General features: G+C 35.6%; 1 protein-coding gene across 3 annotated transcripts in view; it reads right to left on the reverse strand.

Annotated features, from left to right (window-relative positions):
* Positions 1-426: 426 nt before the first annotated feature.
* Positions 427-17,940, reverse strand: part of Pcyt2 (Phosphocholine cytidylyltransferase 2) — a 42,919-nt gene continuing 25,405 nt past the window's right edge. For all 3 annotated transcript variants that reach the window (XM_069820404.1, XM_069820406.1, XM_069820407.1), the window contains 7 exons: positions 17,390-17,498; positions 17,177-17,293; positions 15,363-15,514; positions 10,541-10,762; positions 5,503-5,670; positions 4,794-4,912; positions 427-1,217 (listed from right to left, as the gene is read on the reverse strand). In XM_069820404.1, the coding sequence (XP_069676505.1) occupies positions 1,091-1,217; positions 4,794-4,912; positions 5,503-5,670; positions 10,541-10,762; positions 15,363-15,514; positions 17,177-17,293; positions 17,390-17,498 (1,014 nt within the window). In that variant the 3' untranslated portion in view covers positions 427-1,090. The remainder of the gene's footprint in view (positions 1,218-4,793; positions 4,913-5,502; positions 5,671-10,540; positions 10,763-15,362; positions 15,515-17,176; positions 17,294-17,389; positions 17,499-17,940) is intronic.

Here is a 17,940-nt window from a genome sequence, read left to right on the forward strand (position 1 = left end):
AAAGGAAAAAAATTGAGTCGGTGTCAAGTACAGTTTCTGGGTAGCTCAGTCGGTAGAGCATTGGCGTGCTCAGCCAAAGAATAATATTTTTACAGAAATGTATGTGCCATATATAAATATGACAGTTTAATATAAAATTCATGGAAACTGTCTTACACCTTAAATGAACACTCAAGATGGTGTAATAACATGTCTGAAGAGCACCAGCAGCCAACTTGAAGATTTACTATGTCAAGTGTTGGAGTTTTGACATAATCTTAAAATAAATATCTACAATGACTTGCAACTCATGTGCCTTTCCTCTTGCAGCATCAACCTTTTCACAGTAAACAAGCAGAATACATGACAACGAAGCTGTACACACCCATCGAGCACGCCTTATGTCTACAACACACCCTCCTGTGCATGAATATAGCAACATCAACATCTGTACTAAAATAAATAATGTATTTACATATCACTACATTTACAACATGGACAGTTCACTCTGTCCTTAGGCAACAAATTCCTTTTGTATAGGAACAAAATAAAATTAAAAACGCAACATGATAATAAAACAAAAGTATAATCTAAAATTATAAGTGACTCAACAATATATCAATAAATATATTTCATAAATATGAGAAAAGAATAAACCTTGAAAATAATGTACAGACATAAGAAATTTCGCATTAATATCATGCTCGTATTGTGTGAAGTCAGTTGCGGATTTAGGACCTTTTACAAATTGATTTCTAAATCTCTATTATAAAATATTTTGAGGAAATCTTTGATATAAAATTCCAGTTGTGCGGGAAAATAAGGCCATAATACATGGAAACCTGGGACAAAAAAAGGAAAGTATTACTCATAATTTTAAATGCACTATTGTGAATATGTCAAATGTAAATAATAATCCTAGGAATATCTAGCTTAATCAGAAGCAGCACTTTATCCACGCTACTCCTCCGTGCCATCAAACATACTTAATTTAAACCAATCGTAACTTTTGTCTTACACCAACTGCAGAGTTGCTGAACGGGTTTATGTTACAAAGTTCACATCCTGTGCTGATCCCATACAAATTCTTGGTCTGAGCTCAATGAGCCGCTCACTTTGATTGGCGCTCATCATCATCGTCATCAGAAAAGTCTTCTGGGCTGGCACTGTTACTGAATTTGGCATTGGCTGATGAACTCGGTGAAAAATCATAACGTCCAGCCTTTGGTGGGGGGGGACTGCAACAGATTTCAGTCAATCACACTGCATAAAATATACAGCACACTTCTCTAGCATATATAATTGGTGATTCTGGATTTCATTAAGTCATTTTTACAAATTTATTTCAACTGTGACATAATATCGAGGGTATATGCATTGTTAACAAAAGTGTTGCTGAGAAGCATTACTGTGATTCAGCTATACAGATAAGAGTCATGCAATGTTCGAATATATGAGGGAATATCAAGATATTACAACTTCGCCCTACTCCATATGCATCCAACAATACATAAAGTGAAGCATGTAAACTATAGTCGCGACGATGTTATTCCCGACGTGACTCCTCCTCTTTGCTTACATCTTAGGAAGTGGAGGCTCTATAAAGTCTAGGTAGGTAGTATCGTTCGCCATTTTTGTTCTTTCGTTGCCGAGTTACCAGACGAGGAATCTATTTGCCACACCGTTAAACATTATCATGTCGTACCTCCTATGATAATAAATCAAACGTAATGTAATTCAGCAAATAACGTCTTCGTGTGCTTTCTGCGAGCGCCAACGAAAGAGCCAAAATGGCGGGCGATTATATTAAGTATTTATCGAGCCTTAGGAAATGCATAACGTCTTCATCAGCAAATCACAAGACGCAGACGTTTAAATGTAGCCAACCTGCAACGTGATTGGCTGCCGGAAATTAGAGTGACGGGACTATAAAATAAAGGGCTTTGTTAAGAACCAGTAAATGGCCTTATGTTCAGTTCATATTTGCCAAGACCCTGTAGAACCTTTCCCCTTCCTAATGTTCGGTGCCTTTCTCCTTAGTTCCTCTCCTCCTGCCCCTTTATACTTTAGCTGCATAAGAATGTCAGGCAGATATCTTGCGAAGTGATGCATAGTAAAGAGTACAAGTAATTTTTGTTGTTATTAATATGATTAACTATTCACAAAAATATATGTATAAGTAAATCGAGAAAAAAATATCTTTTTAAACATACATATGTTCCATTCTCAAAATGAGAGTCCAAATTTCACAACCATACAGAAAAACCGGTAATATAATTGTTTTATAAAATCTAAGTTTCAGTTTCTTTGAGAGCAGACTGGATGACAAAAGCTTTTTAACCGAATAATAACAGGCATTTTCCATATTTAATCTGTGTTTAATTTCCTCTCGAGTGTCATTTATATTTGTTACTATTGCTCCAAGGTACTTGAATTTTTCTACTTTTCAAAGGATAAACTTCCAGTTTTTATATTTCCATTTCGTACTATGTTCTGACCATGAGATATAATCATATATACTTCGCACGAAAACATGACGACCTTCCCTCATCCCCTTCACCAGTTAACTGCAGGCACGCGCAAGGGATAAACACTTAGCTGAGTTGCCAATTCTTGAAGTCATTGTGATTTGCGAACGTTTTTCAAGCTCTGTTCCGTGAAACCGCAATTTTCAGCGAGACTATATTAGTGAATATACCTTCATTTATAAATTAATAAAACAAAATTGGTATAAAAATGAACAAACTTATTTTAAAAATACTTTATATTTATATTTTCACTAACATGTTTTGCCTAAATAAACAAAGAAATGCAGAATGATATAATAAGTGTTAAATTCTCATGTTATTGAAGTTCCAGAATTTTATACTTAATTAAGGATGTTACGCTGGTAAAATTTTCGGAAACTGTGATCATTGAATAGCAATTTATAGTACAAGAGAGTAAAATTAGATTTTATCCGCTTCGCCTTGGGTGATAATTTCCACAAGCAATTAAAATGTTTACTCTAGTGTGCTATACAATATTTTATTCATTACTGGTATGTAAATTTAATTTTAAATTGTAGGTCTTTTCTTTGTAATGTGTTGTTGGCAAAGAAGTTCGTATATATTCATTTTAATTAATGCTAATATGTTGGTTGTCATATAGAGAGTGATTTAAAAACATTTAATTCACTGCTGTAAGTTAGAAAACTTTTAAGCACTGCTGTGAATAATGTCATTATTTAGGTTGCTAAGGACGGTGAAATAAAGACCAGTTTAGATACCAGTCATGGATAAATGTATTCCTTTTAGATCATTTTTTCATAACACGAAAATCATATTAAAGCACAAAAAAGAATATATTTGTTTCTCTGCCAGTTTAGTTGCTGATTCGATGCAAATTTTCTGTAGGCCTAAGGAACGTTATAAGATACGAAATATGATTGAATTAATTAAGGATGCATATACACTTCTTATACCTTAAAATTCTGTTATGTAAAATATAGGCGTAAGTTAATATAAAATTTAAATTTCTACACCAACTATTGAAGTTCATTCAGGTAAAACAACCTGTATTAGTTTTTTTAGTTATTTAACGACACTGTATCAATTACTAAGTTATTTAGTGTCGATGGGATTGGTAATAGCAAAATGGTATTTGGCGAGATGAGGTCGAGGATTCGCTATAGATTACCTGACATTCGCCTTACTGTTGAGAAAAACCTCGAAGAAACCCCAATCAGATAAATCAAAGGGGGAACTGAACCCACGCCTGAGTGCAACTTCGGATCGGTAGTCAACTCAGCCAACTGAGCTACGCCAGTGGCTCTGTATTAGTTCTGAAGTTATGATTTTAATGTAAAGTGCGGCATTGGCTATAATAGCTGTTAAGTGGAAAACGGCATGAGCTTTTTTTTCCTCTTCGCAAACTATATTCCTTAAAAACCCTTTTCCTGGTAATTCCGAAAGTGCTGGATAGAATCGAATGAAATTTTTTCTGTATTCTTAAACACAATGTACAAATCAGGCCAGAATATTTCCGTAAGTTTATTTGCTGTTGGCGATATCTTTTTCGCGTACTGTTCACATACTGTTCGACGAAGTAAATCACGTATAAAATCGTCTATCTTACCGAATTCTGTTTTAGTTTATTTTCTCTTCAGTTGGTGAATCGTAATTCTTAATTTATATGCCCCATATATAATTTTTTTACCAACTCCGCCGGTTGCGTCCGATGTTAAGTGATTAAGATTTGTACTTATCAAACTGCCTTAACTTTCGATTACAATATGGATAGAATTTCTAACGTTAGAATAATTTTAACACTTTGTTTTTTTAGCTACACTCCTCTACAAATAAGATATTCTGTTTTTTTCGACGGTGTTATTTGTTCTTGTGATGGTCCTGGATCTTCAGGTGAATCAGGAGGCCTGGCTGCAGATCATCTGCTACAACACTCATTAATCATGGCCGGAATAAATAGACATATTGAAGCGCACAACGGTATAAAACAACACGTCGACAAATGTCTAAAAAGATACTGAAAACGGGTGAAACCCAACAGGTAGAGGCAATGACTGCTAGATTTGGCAATGCTGGGATCTATTGTATTCCTGCCACGCGGCTAGGGGTTGAGTAGAGGATGGGGGTTTATGAGGGATTACCAATTCCAAGAAGAGAGGCCGTCATGTTTTCGAGTCAAGTATACTTCGTTTTTTCGGGGTTTACTTCCAAACCTAACTTCTTACTTGTTTCGAGTACAATTCCCGGTTTTCCCTGCAATATATATATAAAATATACACAGCGTGTGCCTACTTCAATGCAGCTCACCTGACTGACTCATCATGGTCATTGCTATTGGATGAAGTGGGGCTTCCATCTCGTCGAGGACTCGCAGGTGGTGACAACGCTTGCATTAGCCGTCCTTTTCCTTCATTCCATATGTGCGACTGTAAGTATCCAAAAACGTACAGAGATTATAAACCTAGAAGCATTCGAGAGATGGAGGCACAAACATAAAAACAAGAAAAAAGTCAATTTCTGTTCCGAAATCATCACAACCTGAAGGCTATTGGTGGATTTAGTGATAACGAGATTGTATCTGGTGAGATAAGTCGAAGGATTCGCCACAGGATTACTTGACATTCATTTTGCAGTGGGGGTAAATCTTGGAAGAATGCAACCAGTTAATCAGCCCAAGTGGGGTTTGAACCCATGCCAGAGTACAACCTCAGATCTTGAATACAACTTGCTACTATAAGTTAATAAAATAAATGCTTATTTTAATTTCAGGGAAATATGATTATATTCATTGCAGTAGCAAAAATCATATGTATTCATTTGCCATCGTTTCTAAAACTGACTAAGATTTGCTCAAAACTTCATTTTCTTACTTAACTCGTTAGTCCACCCATGTCCTTAATTGTCAGCCGACACATTTATGTACATAAAGTAAGTTGATCAGTGGAGGAGGGAAGGAGGCATTAAGTTTTTTTAGTTTCTTTTCAGCAAAAGACGACCCTGCACAAATCTAACTTACCAGACGACCTTCCCTCCCAAAGAGCAGCAAGAAGGCATCAATGAAGTCACGGGACTTCTCTTCCCACTTCTGGATCATGTCCACTCGTTTTTCTCCAATGTTCTCCATCACACGCTTTCCTTTGTCCTTCAGTTCATCCATTTTATTTTGTAGACGGAATTTCTTCTCCTAATAAAACAAATTGTGAAGTTACACACACAGAAATGTAAAACAAATGAAGTAATATTTCGTTTAAAATGTAAACAACAAGCAATCAACTAGTGATGATGGAATGAAAATGGGAGAAGAAACAGAAGTATTCGAAAAAATCTAACCTGTAGCAGTTTCTTACAGTAGTTATCAAGACTCAAGCCTTGACCTCTACAGCGTGAAGTCATCAGCTGACTCAATTGCTTGGATATTAATGAATTCCAAGAATCAAAATCAATTATATTTAAAATGAATATAACAAGAATGAAGTGAATACAGAACAGATAAAACCATAAAAGACAGACAATTAACATACAGTATGACAATGATGCTAATGGTAAAAAAGTGGAAAAAAAGATAAATAACCAACGACATGTAAGAATGATTCAGGATAAAGCACGCCAGAGTGAGATTATTCCTTAAAAAAGTAAAATGCAAAGGTATTACATATATATATATATATATATATATGCAACAAAGGCGCTTGGACAGCACGCTTTCTTGACCTCAGCACTAGAATGAGGTGATGTGATTAGCACTACGCTCCAACTACCTTTTACTCCCTGAAAAGACTCGATACCCAATTTGATAGGAGGCTGAGTGAACCTTTAGAGCCAGTTTTGGCAATGACAAAATATGTCACCAACAAGCACTGAACCCAGGACCTTCCAGTTCGTAGCTAGTTGCTATACCAACTGAGCTATCTAGCTTCCCAGACTATTTCTTAAGAGTTACTTATATTGGTGTACAATCTGTGCTTCCCAGACTATTTCTTAAGAGTTACTTATATTGGTGTACAATCTGTACAATTAATTTCCCTTCCTGTGCGCAATTCTTGTGGAAGCAAAATATTACCTAGCTAAGCACAATGTCTTCAGAAACAAAGCCAAAGCATCGACGTGACGAAGGGCTCTATTCAGAATTACAAGAATTTGACTGTTCAATTAGCATGCTATTTTATGGTAACTGTACAGTTACATAGTCTTCAACTTTGCCAACCCTTACCACTTGCTCACAGCACTCTTACATCTCTCAAGGGACTGAATGTTAATGTGAAGAGGCAGTAGAAGCTAGAAAGTTACAAGGATGTAATCAAATTGCAAGCATACATATGTTAGATTTTTTAAGTCCAGAAACAGACAAATTATGAAAGAAACTGGAGAATCTGCCTAACAGAGGATAATGAGTGATGTAAAAGTTTTAACTTCACTTTACGAAGAATATGAATAGGTAGATACTGCAGTGTTTTCCGAGTTACATAAAATGAATCAGCAATTCAGGTCATGCCATAAGTGAACAAATGAGATAAATCTTCAGCAGCCTATCATTAGAAGAATCAGGTGAACAGGAATATGGCAAAGAGAAAGGATAAGACAAAGAGGAGGATGAAGCAAATAGTAAGAAGGATGAGTCAAAGAAGAAGGATGAGGCAAAGAGAAAAAAAAGAGGACACAAAGAGGAAGAAGCATGGGACAAAGAAGAAGAAACATGATGCAAAAAGGAGGAGTATAAGACTTATATTTATACTTCTTCCTTTTAAAGTACGGATTATCAGATTCTTTCGATTAACCTTTCATAACCACAGATAATAGAGGTTCTACTGTAGTTAACAAAAATTTCGGAAAAAAAAAAAAAAACAAACAAACAAACAAACAAACAAACAAACAAACAAAAAAAAAAAAAACGAATCGGGTTTTATCAGCCCAAGCTGGATTCGAACTCATGCCCAAGTGCAGACTTGAAGCCCAAGTCAAACTTGCTAAACTCTAGGCCTGCACTCCGTTACAGAAAGTGTAAAATATCTGATTCTCTGGACTATGTCACAGCTTCAATCAGAGGAGAGGGCTGTACAGCTGTACAATGCATAATGAAAACATTAACCGTATTTATTTAAAAGAAGCACTTTACAAATTTGATTTATACTCAGGTGTATACACACTGGTGCACTACAGCTATAGTGCAACATGGGTCGAGCAGAATTCGCCATGGGGTCAAGTGTGAACGGTGCTTGAAGCACGTGCTGTGCACCCTAAGAACTGTCGGTTCTTTTGACGAACACAAAGGAATTTACCATGTCAGTTTGGACGTGGTCAGACATACTTGTACTTCACAGTAAGTGGATGATAAAATGAAGTGGACTGGGGATAACATGTTCAGCTTGTGATAAGCTGTAATTATCATAGAACCACTGCACCAAAATACAGCTTTGTTTTCCTCGTTGCACAGGACGAACCCGAGAAAAGCGCGCACGCACACACATCGAAGACAAAGTTGATGCAGGAGTAGCAATATATGTAAATACAATTCTGACAAAGAAATTTAAGTACAGACTATATCAAAATTGCTCAAACAATCAAGTCGAGGTTATAACCATTTTGAAGTCCCTGGAACAGCTACAATCTCTCCTCAACTGTACTAACAACAAAAAAAACAGCAACCATTCACACTGATAGCATTCACTGAAAAATAATGTTATACATAGCCCAATTATAGAAGATATTCGAAGGAAGATTCGTCAACTTAAGGACCTCAACTGGACAATTCACTTTGGATGGGTAGAGGCACATATTGGTATAGAAGGCACCGAATTTGCAGACAGACTTGCCAAAGAAGCAGCCAAAGATAGTGAACTACCTATAATCTATAACAGGAAACCTGTTAACATCAGTCGTCACTGAGCTGACGAAAGAATGTCTTGAAAAGTGGCAGAGTCAATGGCAAAACACACAGGTGCTACATGCAAATTATTCTTTCCAACGATAGAACGACTAAAACTCAAAATCCCCATATCACCAGAGTTCACAGCACTTGTTACAGGGCACTACACCCCAACTCTGGCAACTAGCAACAGGCATCTATAATGAACATCGATCAAAATACCCCTCATTTCTCGTGAAAAACAACAACTGAATAGACTACAGTGGACTATAGTGGACTTTACTCGTATGTTGTCAGCAAACAACTGGATACATTAAGAAGATTGATTGTTACAGGGCACGGGAAAACAAAAGCTTACCTTCATAGGTTTAAACTAGCAAACGATCCATTGTGCCCCTGCAGTCTAGGAGAGCAAACTACACACCATCGCATCCATGAATGCAAAATATTGGAAAGACAACGGAAAATTCTGAAGAACCTGATTGTATCTAGCGGAGGGAATTGGCCAACCACCTACAGTAACCTCATAGCAAATTATACAAATGCGTTCTGAAGATTCATTAAATAGATAAGACTTCGACAAATTGCAGTAATACCAGGAGTCAGATGAGATGCAAATATAATATGTGTGTGTGTGTGTATGTATATATATATATATATATATATATATATATATATATATATATATATATATTTTATATTTTATTTGAAGGCTGTAGAATTAGCATTTCAATATAAAAGAAAAAGACTCAACATTACACTTGTATGTAAGTACTGTATGGTGTATATATATATATCAAATGATAACTGATGTAAATATGTTATAGTTTTACTTTTACTTTATGGGATTAGACACATATATATATATATATATATATATATATATATATATATATCCATAAATTAGAGAAAGATTAGAAAAAAAAAATCAAACAACATCAACAATAAGTGAAAGTCTCAGGAATCTTCTATGTCACATCAATAAATTTAAGAATGCAGTTATATTGTCAGACTTCAAAGCAGCTATTCTATCAATCGTCTCTAAACACACACCTTCATCTCAAACAGCAGAAATAACTAAAATGCTCTCTCGATTAATATCACTCAATAAAAGAATTGTATTCCAATGGATACCGTCCCATTGTGGAATCCTGGGAAACGAGGATGCGGATGCTTTAGCAAAGAAGGGCAGCACTGCTACTTACAGGCCAGTTACTAAATCTACGTATTACGCTGTGAAAAGATTTATTAAATCTACATACTTAGACTTCAACAAACAAAATTTGATAACACAATCTCAAGGGAAAAAATGGAACTCTCTGCATCAAAATCCACAGTTAATTCCCGATTTACCACGAAAATCGTCTGTAGCTGCATTTAGATTGGCAACAGGCCATGATTGTTTGGCCAAACACCTGCATAGAATTGGAATATATCAGTCCCCTAACTGCCCATTGTGCAACTCAAACCAAGAAATGGATTCGGAAAACCTCAAAATCTGTGTTTCAGTGGCTGGCCATGATAATATCTTTGAAAAATATTGGAGTGCAAGAGGTCAAATGACTTTACTGTCAAACGCCTGGCATTAGAAAACAACAACATATCAACATTAAATAAATCAATCACCTTCATCTTCGAAAATGAATAAACTTTAACCACTTCTGGTAAGCTAGAACATACAGCTAAAAGAAAACTAAAACATGTAGTATTACTTTGTAATGGGACAGAGAAGAGGACATGGAGATGGAGCACCTGGCTAATTGTGAAACTCTTAGGACATTTGTGGACCTTCCACCAAAATATTGGGAAGCAAGAAGAATCTCTCTCTCTCTCTCCCCCCCCCCTCTCCCTCTCTGTAATGGGACATGTTGTGGGAAGAGGAAAAAAAACGCACGCATGCACTCACTCTTCACTCAGACAAAATCCGTCTGGCATATATTACCAATGAAAGCAACTGCTTCTCAATTGGGGTCGATATACAGTATTTAGCTGAATCTCTCATTCATCACAGTTGCTTAGGACTTAAACTTCTTGTGTCTACTCCACTCCCATGACAAAATATTGATTAAAAGGGAGTATGAAACAGATGTAAATCAGTTACCTACAAAAGTATTTCCATAAACAGAACACTTCCTAAGCAGCGGAATGTAAACAACTACGTAGAAAGAGAGGCATAAGACTGATGACTTACGTTAAGGAATGAAACATTCAGATCTTTAGCACTGTAGCCTCTTGCCAGGTTGCGACGGACATAAATGTCATAGTCTCGAACAATTCGTGCTACAATGTCTGATGTTGATACGCCTTCTGTGCGTTCAGTGGCTACGAACATGCCCTTTGCTTTGAGCCATGCATATACATCTGTTCCTTCATCAGAGATGTAGGGGATCTCGTCATGTGCAACAAAGTCAATCTGCAACAGTCAAAGATTTCAGCATACACATGAGACACACACACACATACAGAGAAAATTTGCAAATTATTGCAGTTCTTTTGGAAAAATATTATATCTTTTGATGGGGTAACTAATTCTGCCGAAATACACCCAGTTTTCAACATTACGTATGTCCCTATGTTATAAGAAAATGCACAGAACATTCATAATATCCTGGTTTTCTAATGGAAGTCTTATTGTGTGAAATTACGCTCCTAATTCTTTTACAGACAAATGAAATTGTAGAACTGTTAGTAAAAACATTAATTTACATAGTACTTAAGTGGGCCTTTAATAATTGAAATTGGCTTTACCTAAACTATCTGTTCTGGCCCACATAATATGCATTACTTTCCATTATCATTTGTTAAAAAGAAATAAACTTCATTCTGAAGTTTTCTGCGAGTATCAGAGTGAGGAAAGGGATTTAAATTGCAGACACCAATAGCAATCACCTCAGTCTATTTAACAACTTCAAAACAAATGCAAGTGCTTCAAAGGTTTGTTGAGCGCAACACATCCATGTAAAAAGGATATGTCCTAGATTTTCTTTTTATGAACTAAACATCTGGCACTGATATGTCGAATATTACGAGTATAATGCATTGATGGTTTGTGTTCAATATTAATTCCTAGAATTGTACAAAAATAATGCCTTACATAAAAATGGATTATTAAAAAATATAAATATCTAATATTTATATAAAATATATATTACTATTAATAAGTATAAAGTTTTCATTACATGGGTCTGAAAAGCACAATTTACAATGCTAGTGAATTTAATTTCTCTCAGAGTTATTTGAAATTTATTTAGGAATTTTCAATCTAAAAGACTAATCTAGTTTTATTAACGTACTATAAAATGTCTCTTGACATCATCAGGTTTCACATTGGTTTTATAATATGTGATACATAATAACTATAGTACAAAGCAAAGAAATACTTCAAAACATTTTACATCTTATACATTTAAATTTATACAATAACTAGAACATTAATACCAAATATGGAATGTCAGGGCTAATTACACATGAGTTCATCACTTTGTATTGGTTATGATATGAAGTGGGTGTACAATCATGAATTTGTATATAATTAATTAAATTGATGATCATCATTATTTTGCTAAAAGAGGAAATAAAATTGTATTATTAAAATCAGTTAAGTTGAAGAATTATCTATGGACAGAGCCGGGTAGCTCAGTTGGTAGAGCAGCTGGCTACGGACTGGAAGGTCCGGGGTTCGATCCCAGGTGGTGACAGGATTTTTTCTCGTTGCCAATCTTCCAGAACGGCCCCGAGGTTCACTCAGCCTCCTACAAAAATTGAGTACCGGGTCTTTCCCGGGGGTAAAAGGCGGTCAGAGCGTGGTGCCGACCACACCACCTCATTCTAGTGCCGAGGTCATGGAAAGCATGGGGCTCTACCTCCATGCCCCCCAAGTGCCTTCATGGCATGTTACGGGGATACCTTTACCTTTTTTTTACCTTTTTCAGAGATAACATTTTTAAGATATAGATAGCCATTAGATATTTGAATTGATATAATAATATACAGATTGCATAATCATGAGATTATCAAAGCCTGTTTATCTGATCTTATTAAATGTTGCGTGTTACTCTTGACCCTATTAATTACGATAACTATTGAGAGATCTATTTAATTAAATAAACAGAGATTAGTTACCAGTATTAAAAACAACTGGATAAAAAACTAAGATGTGCTATCATCAACTGTTATGGTTTTATGATATATATATACCGTATTTGCTCGCGTAATTTGCGCCCCGCGTATTTTGCGCCCCCTAATTTTTAAGGGATTATTTTGAACTTTATTTTTGCTCCGTGTATTTTGCGCACACATTTTACGTACATATTTTTTTCAGTGTAGTAGGGATTTTCCTTCCCTACAGTCCATCGCAGGTCATTCACCAGCAACTGAAGTACCTGCTTCAGAAAGAAACCCCAAAGTCTCGCTATTTTAACAATGCTTGTCCTTGGTAGAGACAAGTTACCGGTATAGAAAATTAGCCCTACCGTAAATACTTTATTTATACAGTATTTCAAGATGGGAAAGAAAAATAACAATTACGGTACACCGCGTCATATAAATTGAAAGTGATAAGTTTCGCGGAACAGTTCGGCAATCGTGCAGCTCAGAACTCAGAACAGGACCTCTTATTTGAAAAATCCGCATATTTTACGCACCCCAATTTTTCAGTGGCCAAAGTTAATTAAAAAGTGCACAAATTACGCGAGCAAATACGGTATATATATGACTGTTCTGTTAAGTTGTTTGTTGTCTATGTCTTGATGTATCTCATTTTTGGCATATACAGAGTGTAACTCTTGCCCCTTCTTTTTGAAGTTATATAGTGCCGCACATTCACAGTCAGTGTAGTAAATACGAAACTGTACTCCTTGAGCCAGTGTGTGTATCACTTGCAGAGGCAGTTTCGTACCTACAACTAATTGTTTCCTTGTTTATCAAAATCATCAGTAGAGTAGGGGTAAAACATTTTGATTGTGTACAGGGAGATTTCCCTATACAAAGGTCACCTGAATTCCCATGGCACCTCATTAAATACAGTGTTGCCTACATTCCAAAAAATAGAAGCAAGAGATACACCTGGTATATGCAACGCCTTATGTTATCTATTTAAAGTTAATTTCATTAATTTCACAGAGGTACATTTAATAAGCTGGTGAACGATGTATTATGGTATCTAGAATTATATAGTTTTCGATGGGTTCTTCCAAATCAATGTGTTAATGTCGGTATGCATATGTAATTGAGGTGGGTTCTTCACAAATTGACTTGTTGTTAATGTCGGTTATGTATGTCCTGTGATGTGCATGTTGTTTCGTTTGCTATTCGACTCTAGAAACTAGACGCATTTGACGAAAGTGTAGTGCGAAGAATATATGATTTATACATCACCTAGAAATGCGTTCCAGTAGCTACTGCATTAAGTATGAAACTGAAAGACGCAATTGGCTTTAATAGAGGCAATAATAGTGTTACAATACTGCTAAGAAAACTGGAATTTTCACAGAAGAAAAGGGAAACAAATAGGTCGTTATTAATTGAAAAATATGATATTAGGCAAGAGAAGATATCTGAGACGAATTTCTAATCGAGCTGTAAGAAGAAATAATGTGTATCTCGGTGATCATACATTTTGTCATCCCATCTGCACAGCAAGTCTTGGAACAACGACTCAGCACACGGACTTCTAGCATCAGCATCAAAGGGACAGCGTCTAATAATCATACACGCTGGAGATGAGCGAAGGTTTGTTTCAACTGCCCTCCTACTTTGGAAAGCTCGGCAGAGATCTGGAGATTAAAATTCTTAAATGCATCAAATTGCCGTTCTCTTTGTGAAAATGTTAAAATAAAATTGAAAATGATTATATGGAATGCAAGTTCTTTTCTGATGATGTCATAGACCTCGGTGATATCAGTGATGATGATGACGATGATGGTGATTCCAGCTGTGACAATGAAATGGATAAGATGGCAGAGCTTGAGGACTCTGACTGTGGTAAGAGTCCATGTTTTCAATGAAATGTTTAATGCACACCTTTTGTCATTTTCACTTAGATCACCCCTTCCAAGTGACGTCAACTAGGCTTTCAGATCTTCTGTGCGAACTGTACTTCATTTTTTCCAAAAGTAACCAAGAAAAAAAAAATGTTACATTACTTACTGAACATCTCTCATATTATAAATAACTAAGGATGAAAATAACTAGCACATTCTTGCTTTTGAACAATTACAATCCAATAGGTTAGGATTAAATGGGTCCATCTAATGCTTATCCATTAATATTGTATTGATATATTACAATTTATTAATGGATAAGCATTAGACGGACCCATTTAATCCTAACCTATTGTACTTTGCTTATCGGTCAAACTTCAACAAAATGAAATTACAATCCAATTTTTTTTTTGTAACAGATGTTTTTCATTTTGTTTGTTTTTATGCTTCTTCTTTCCAATCCTTTCTATCTCTCTCTCTTTCTTCTTCCCTCCCACTCAGACATGGAAATACAGAAGCAGAAGCATACACATGCGCACATACACAAAATAATTAATTCTTACATTGATAATATGAGCAGAAAACTTTCGCCTTCATTTCCAAGTAACTTTTCACAATTTAAACCCTTTAAAATACGCAACTGTAACTGTGTATCATACAAAATTATACAAGAAGACACAAATACCAAACTGCACAAGTTTTTTCATCATTCCAGGTGTCTTATTTGTGTGCACAGTGGAATAAAATATATAGAAAATTACTTTTTATATATCTTAAAAGCGTTCTAAAACTTAATGATGAATTTCTGATTGATAATATTTTCTCCATGTTTTGAACAGAAATAAATAAAGGTAATATGCAAAAACAAGCAAATTGGAGGTGGGGGGAGGGAATCTTGCAAACTTATTTATTAAAAGCCATTACTAATCTACGAATTTATTTAATTCTTTTTTTATGGGTTCTTATTCTGGCTTACTCAAAAATATCAAGTATTTTAAGAGAATCAAAGGTCTCATGCAGGTGAATGCTTACCTTATGTCGACTAACAAATTCCTCATCAAGCTCCCAAGGGGCTTCTCTCACAACCTCATCGACATATCGACAATGCCGAACTGCTTCATACCTCTCTGAATCAGTCATGACAGTTCTCCCTTTCTTGCTGTGCGTCAGGGCATCGCTGCATACTAGATAACAGAACACAATACTCTTTAAGTTATGCAGGGCAGTAAAGTGAAATGTAATAACAAACTCTGACACTGACTTTTAATTATCTAAACCCCTATTCCATTATACTAATTAGAAGAAAAGACTGATGTCTGATACAGTATGGGAAAATGATTCTAAAAAAATGTACGATACTGATGAAAAATAAGCAATTAAGTATTACATATTAAAATTAAACTAGAAATTATGGTTAAGACTTTCTTCTCGTCTGGTTACTCTCAACCAATTCCATAATTTTATCTGATACGAAATTCTGTGCCATAGCATCATGGTCTAAAGCATCATGCCTAGGACTGGCTTTATGGAATGCATGCTGGTTTGAGTTCTTGTGGGAAAGGAGTTTTCTCATGAAATTTCGGCCAGTGTATTGGACCAGTGCCCACCCAGTATCACGATGAATTTGGACAACTACAATAGGTAGCCAAATTCAGTTATGAAAACCAGCTATAACAGCTGGAGGATCAATGTCCTAACCACACTATACCTCCAGTCTGATTGGATGATTGTCCACCTCTGCTGAGGCATGTGGAGGTGAGGCCAAAAGCCAGCTGCTCAGTCTTGGCCCTTACTGGGCTGTTGTGCCACAGATTTAAAAAAATGTATATGAAGACATCCAAAAGTAATGTACCATATTCAACACAATTTTTTATTCACAGCTTTGCTACTTATATAGTGTGTAGATACATCCTTCCTGCTTCTTTTCCAATTTAATTCATCCTCTCCATGCAAGAGACGCATTGCAGTTCTGGTTCAAAATGGCTGCTAAATGGTAGGAAATGTTCATAAGAGGTTACAGCAAAAGTACGGGGAAGAAACTGTCAATCGCAATACAGTTAATCATTAGGCACAAAAAATATCAGAGCAAAATGGACGTGCTGATAGCTATGATTCACCTTGCAATGACAGTCTATGGTCAATGTGACCTTATCATGTGCCATGGCTATATAAGATCACAGGTATTTTGTGTAATTCAGATAACAAAAATTCATGTTTGGATGCATATTAAATGATTATATCTGCATATGTCTTTGAATAATAGTTAAAAAAAAAATGAACTGTAAATGATAATTTGTAGCATGATAAAAGAATCGAATTGTCGCAAAATGTGTAAAATGTACGTACACCTAATGAGACAGTATGTCAACTTCATAACACATTTTTTAATTGTTTAAAAAATATATGAGAAATATACATGATATTGTTTTCATAAACAATGTTATTTTTAAATATCACCAAACCTCCATACAACATAATTATGATGATATCAAATTTTTAAGAAATTGTATGTAACAACAACAACTATTCTAAAATGGCGTTTCATTTCATATGCATCTATCTTTGTTAATAAGTTGATTAAATAACTATTCTATTTACGAAAAAAGAAGTTTGTCACAGAACACTTTCATTTTCTGTCTCTAAACTTCTGCAAGTTGACTTTCCCTTCAGTTACTTGCAACTTACTTTCAACATAACAATAAATATGTACTTGATCATTATAATATCACAGAATTTCCGCTAATTTTCTCAACTGCAAATGAGCTCCCAAGTGTGGGTTTTAGGTTCTGAGAAAAAAATATGACATTGTAACACAACAGATAAACTACATAATAAATATATCTCACCTCCAACTATGAGGTAGACGTTAGGGAACAGACTCTTAGCTTGCATCAGTTGTCGTGCATGTCCTTGATGAAACAGATCATAAATTCCATCTGCATACACCCGAATTGGTCGAGGAACTGCAACAAGCACAACATACAGCACATATAAAGCAATTTTACAGTGTTGTAAAAATATGTGTAGATGTGTAAACAAGAACGAGAAGCCAATACTACCTCTTCCTGACTTGGCCAGTTTGTACGTAATGCGAGAAGTGTAATCACAGCGCTCCCGTTCCAATATGGCATCGGGTTCATCGCTGAAGGGTGCCGCCTTGCAAATAGACTGGAAGTACAGAAAAACAAGTTCTATGGTATATGCCATATGTAAATGATTTGTAGTAAATTGGAATCAGTTTATAATGCTAATAGGCCTTACCACAGTTCGCAAATGTGAACTGTTTTATACAGAGTGAGTAAGCCAGGGCTAGACTGGCATCAGCGGAAAGTCATATGCATAGTAACTGCTGCACCATCACAATGATCGGACCTCTTGCTCGCGTACGTTTCGTGTTTAGTTATGTAAACACGTTCACACAGTGAGGGAGCAGCTGTATACCGTACATTTAGAGTGCAGTAGTGTGTCCATTATGAAATACAGCCTTGAACAATGAGTGTTTATTTACGGCAACTTTGTGAAATACGAATCCTGGAGAACAGTTTTAACAAAATTTCGTCAGTCATTCCCTGATTCGCCAGAGTCTTCTAAAGCAATTATTTACAACTTA

The sequence above is a fragment of the Periplaneta americana genome, chromosome 3, assembly GCF_040183065.1.
Source record: "Periplaneta americana isolate PAMFEO1 chromosome 3, P.americana_PAMFEO1_priV1, whole genome shotgun sequence".
NCBI lineage: Eukaryota > Metazoa > Arthropoda > Insecta > Blattodea > Blattidae > Periplaneta > Periplaneta americana.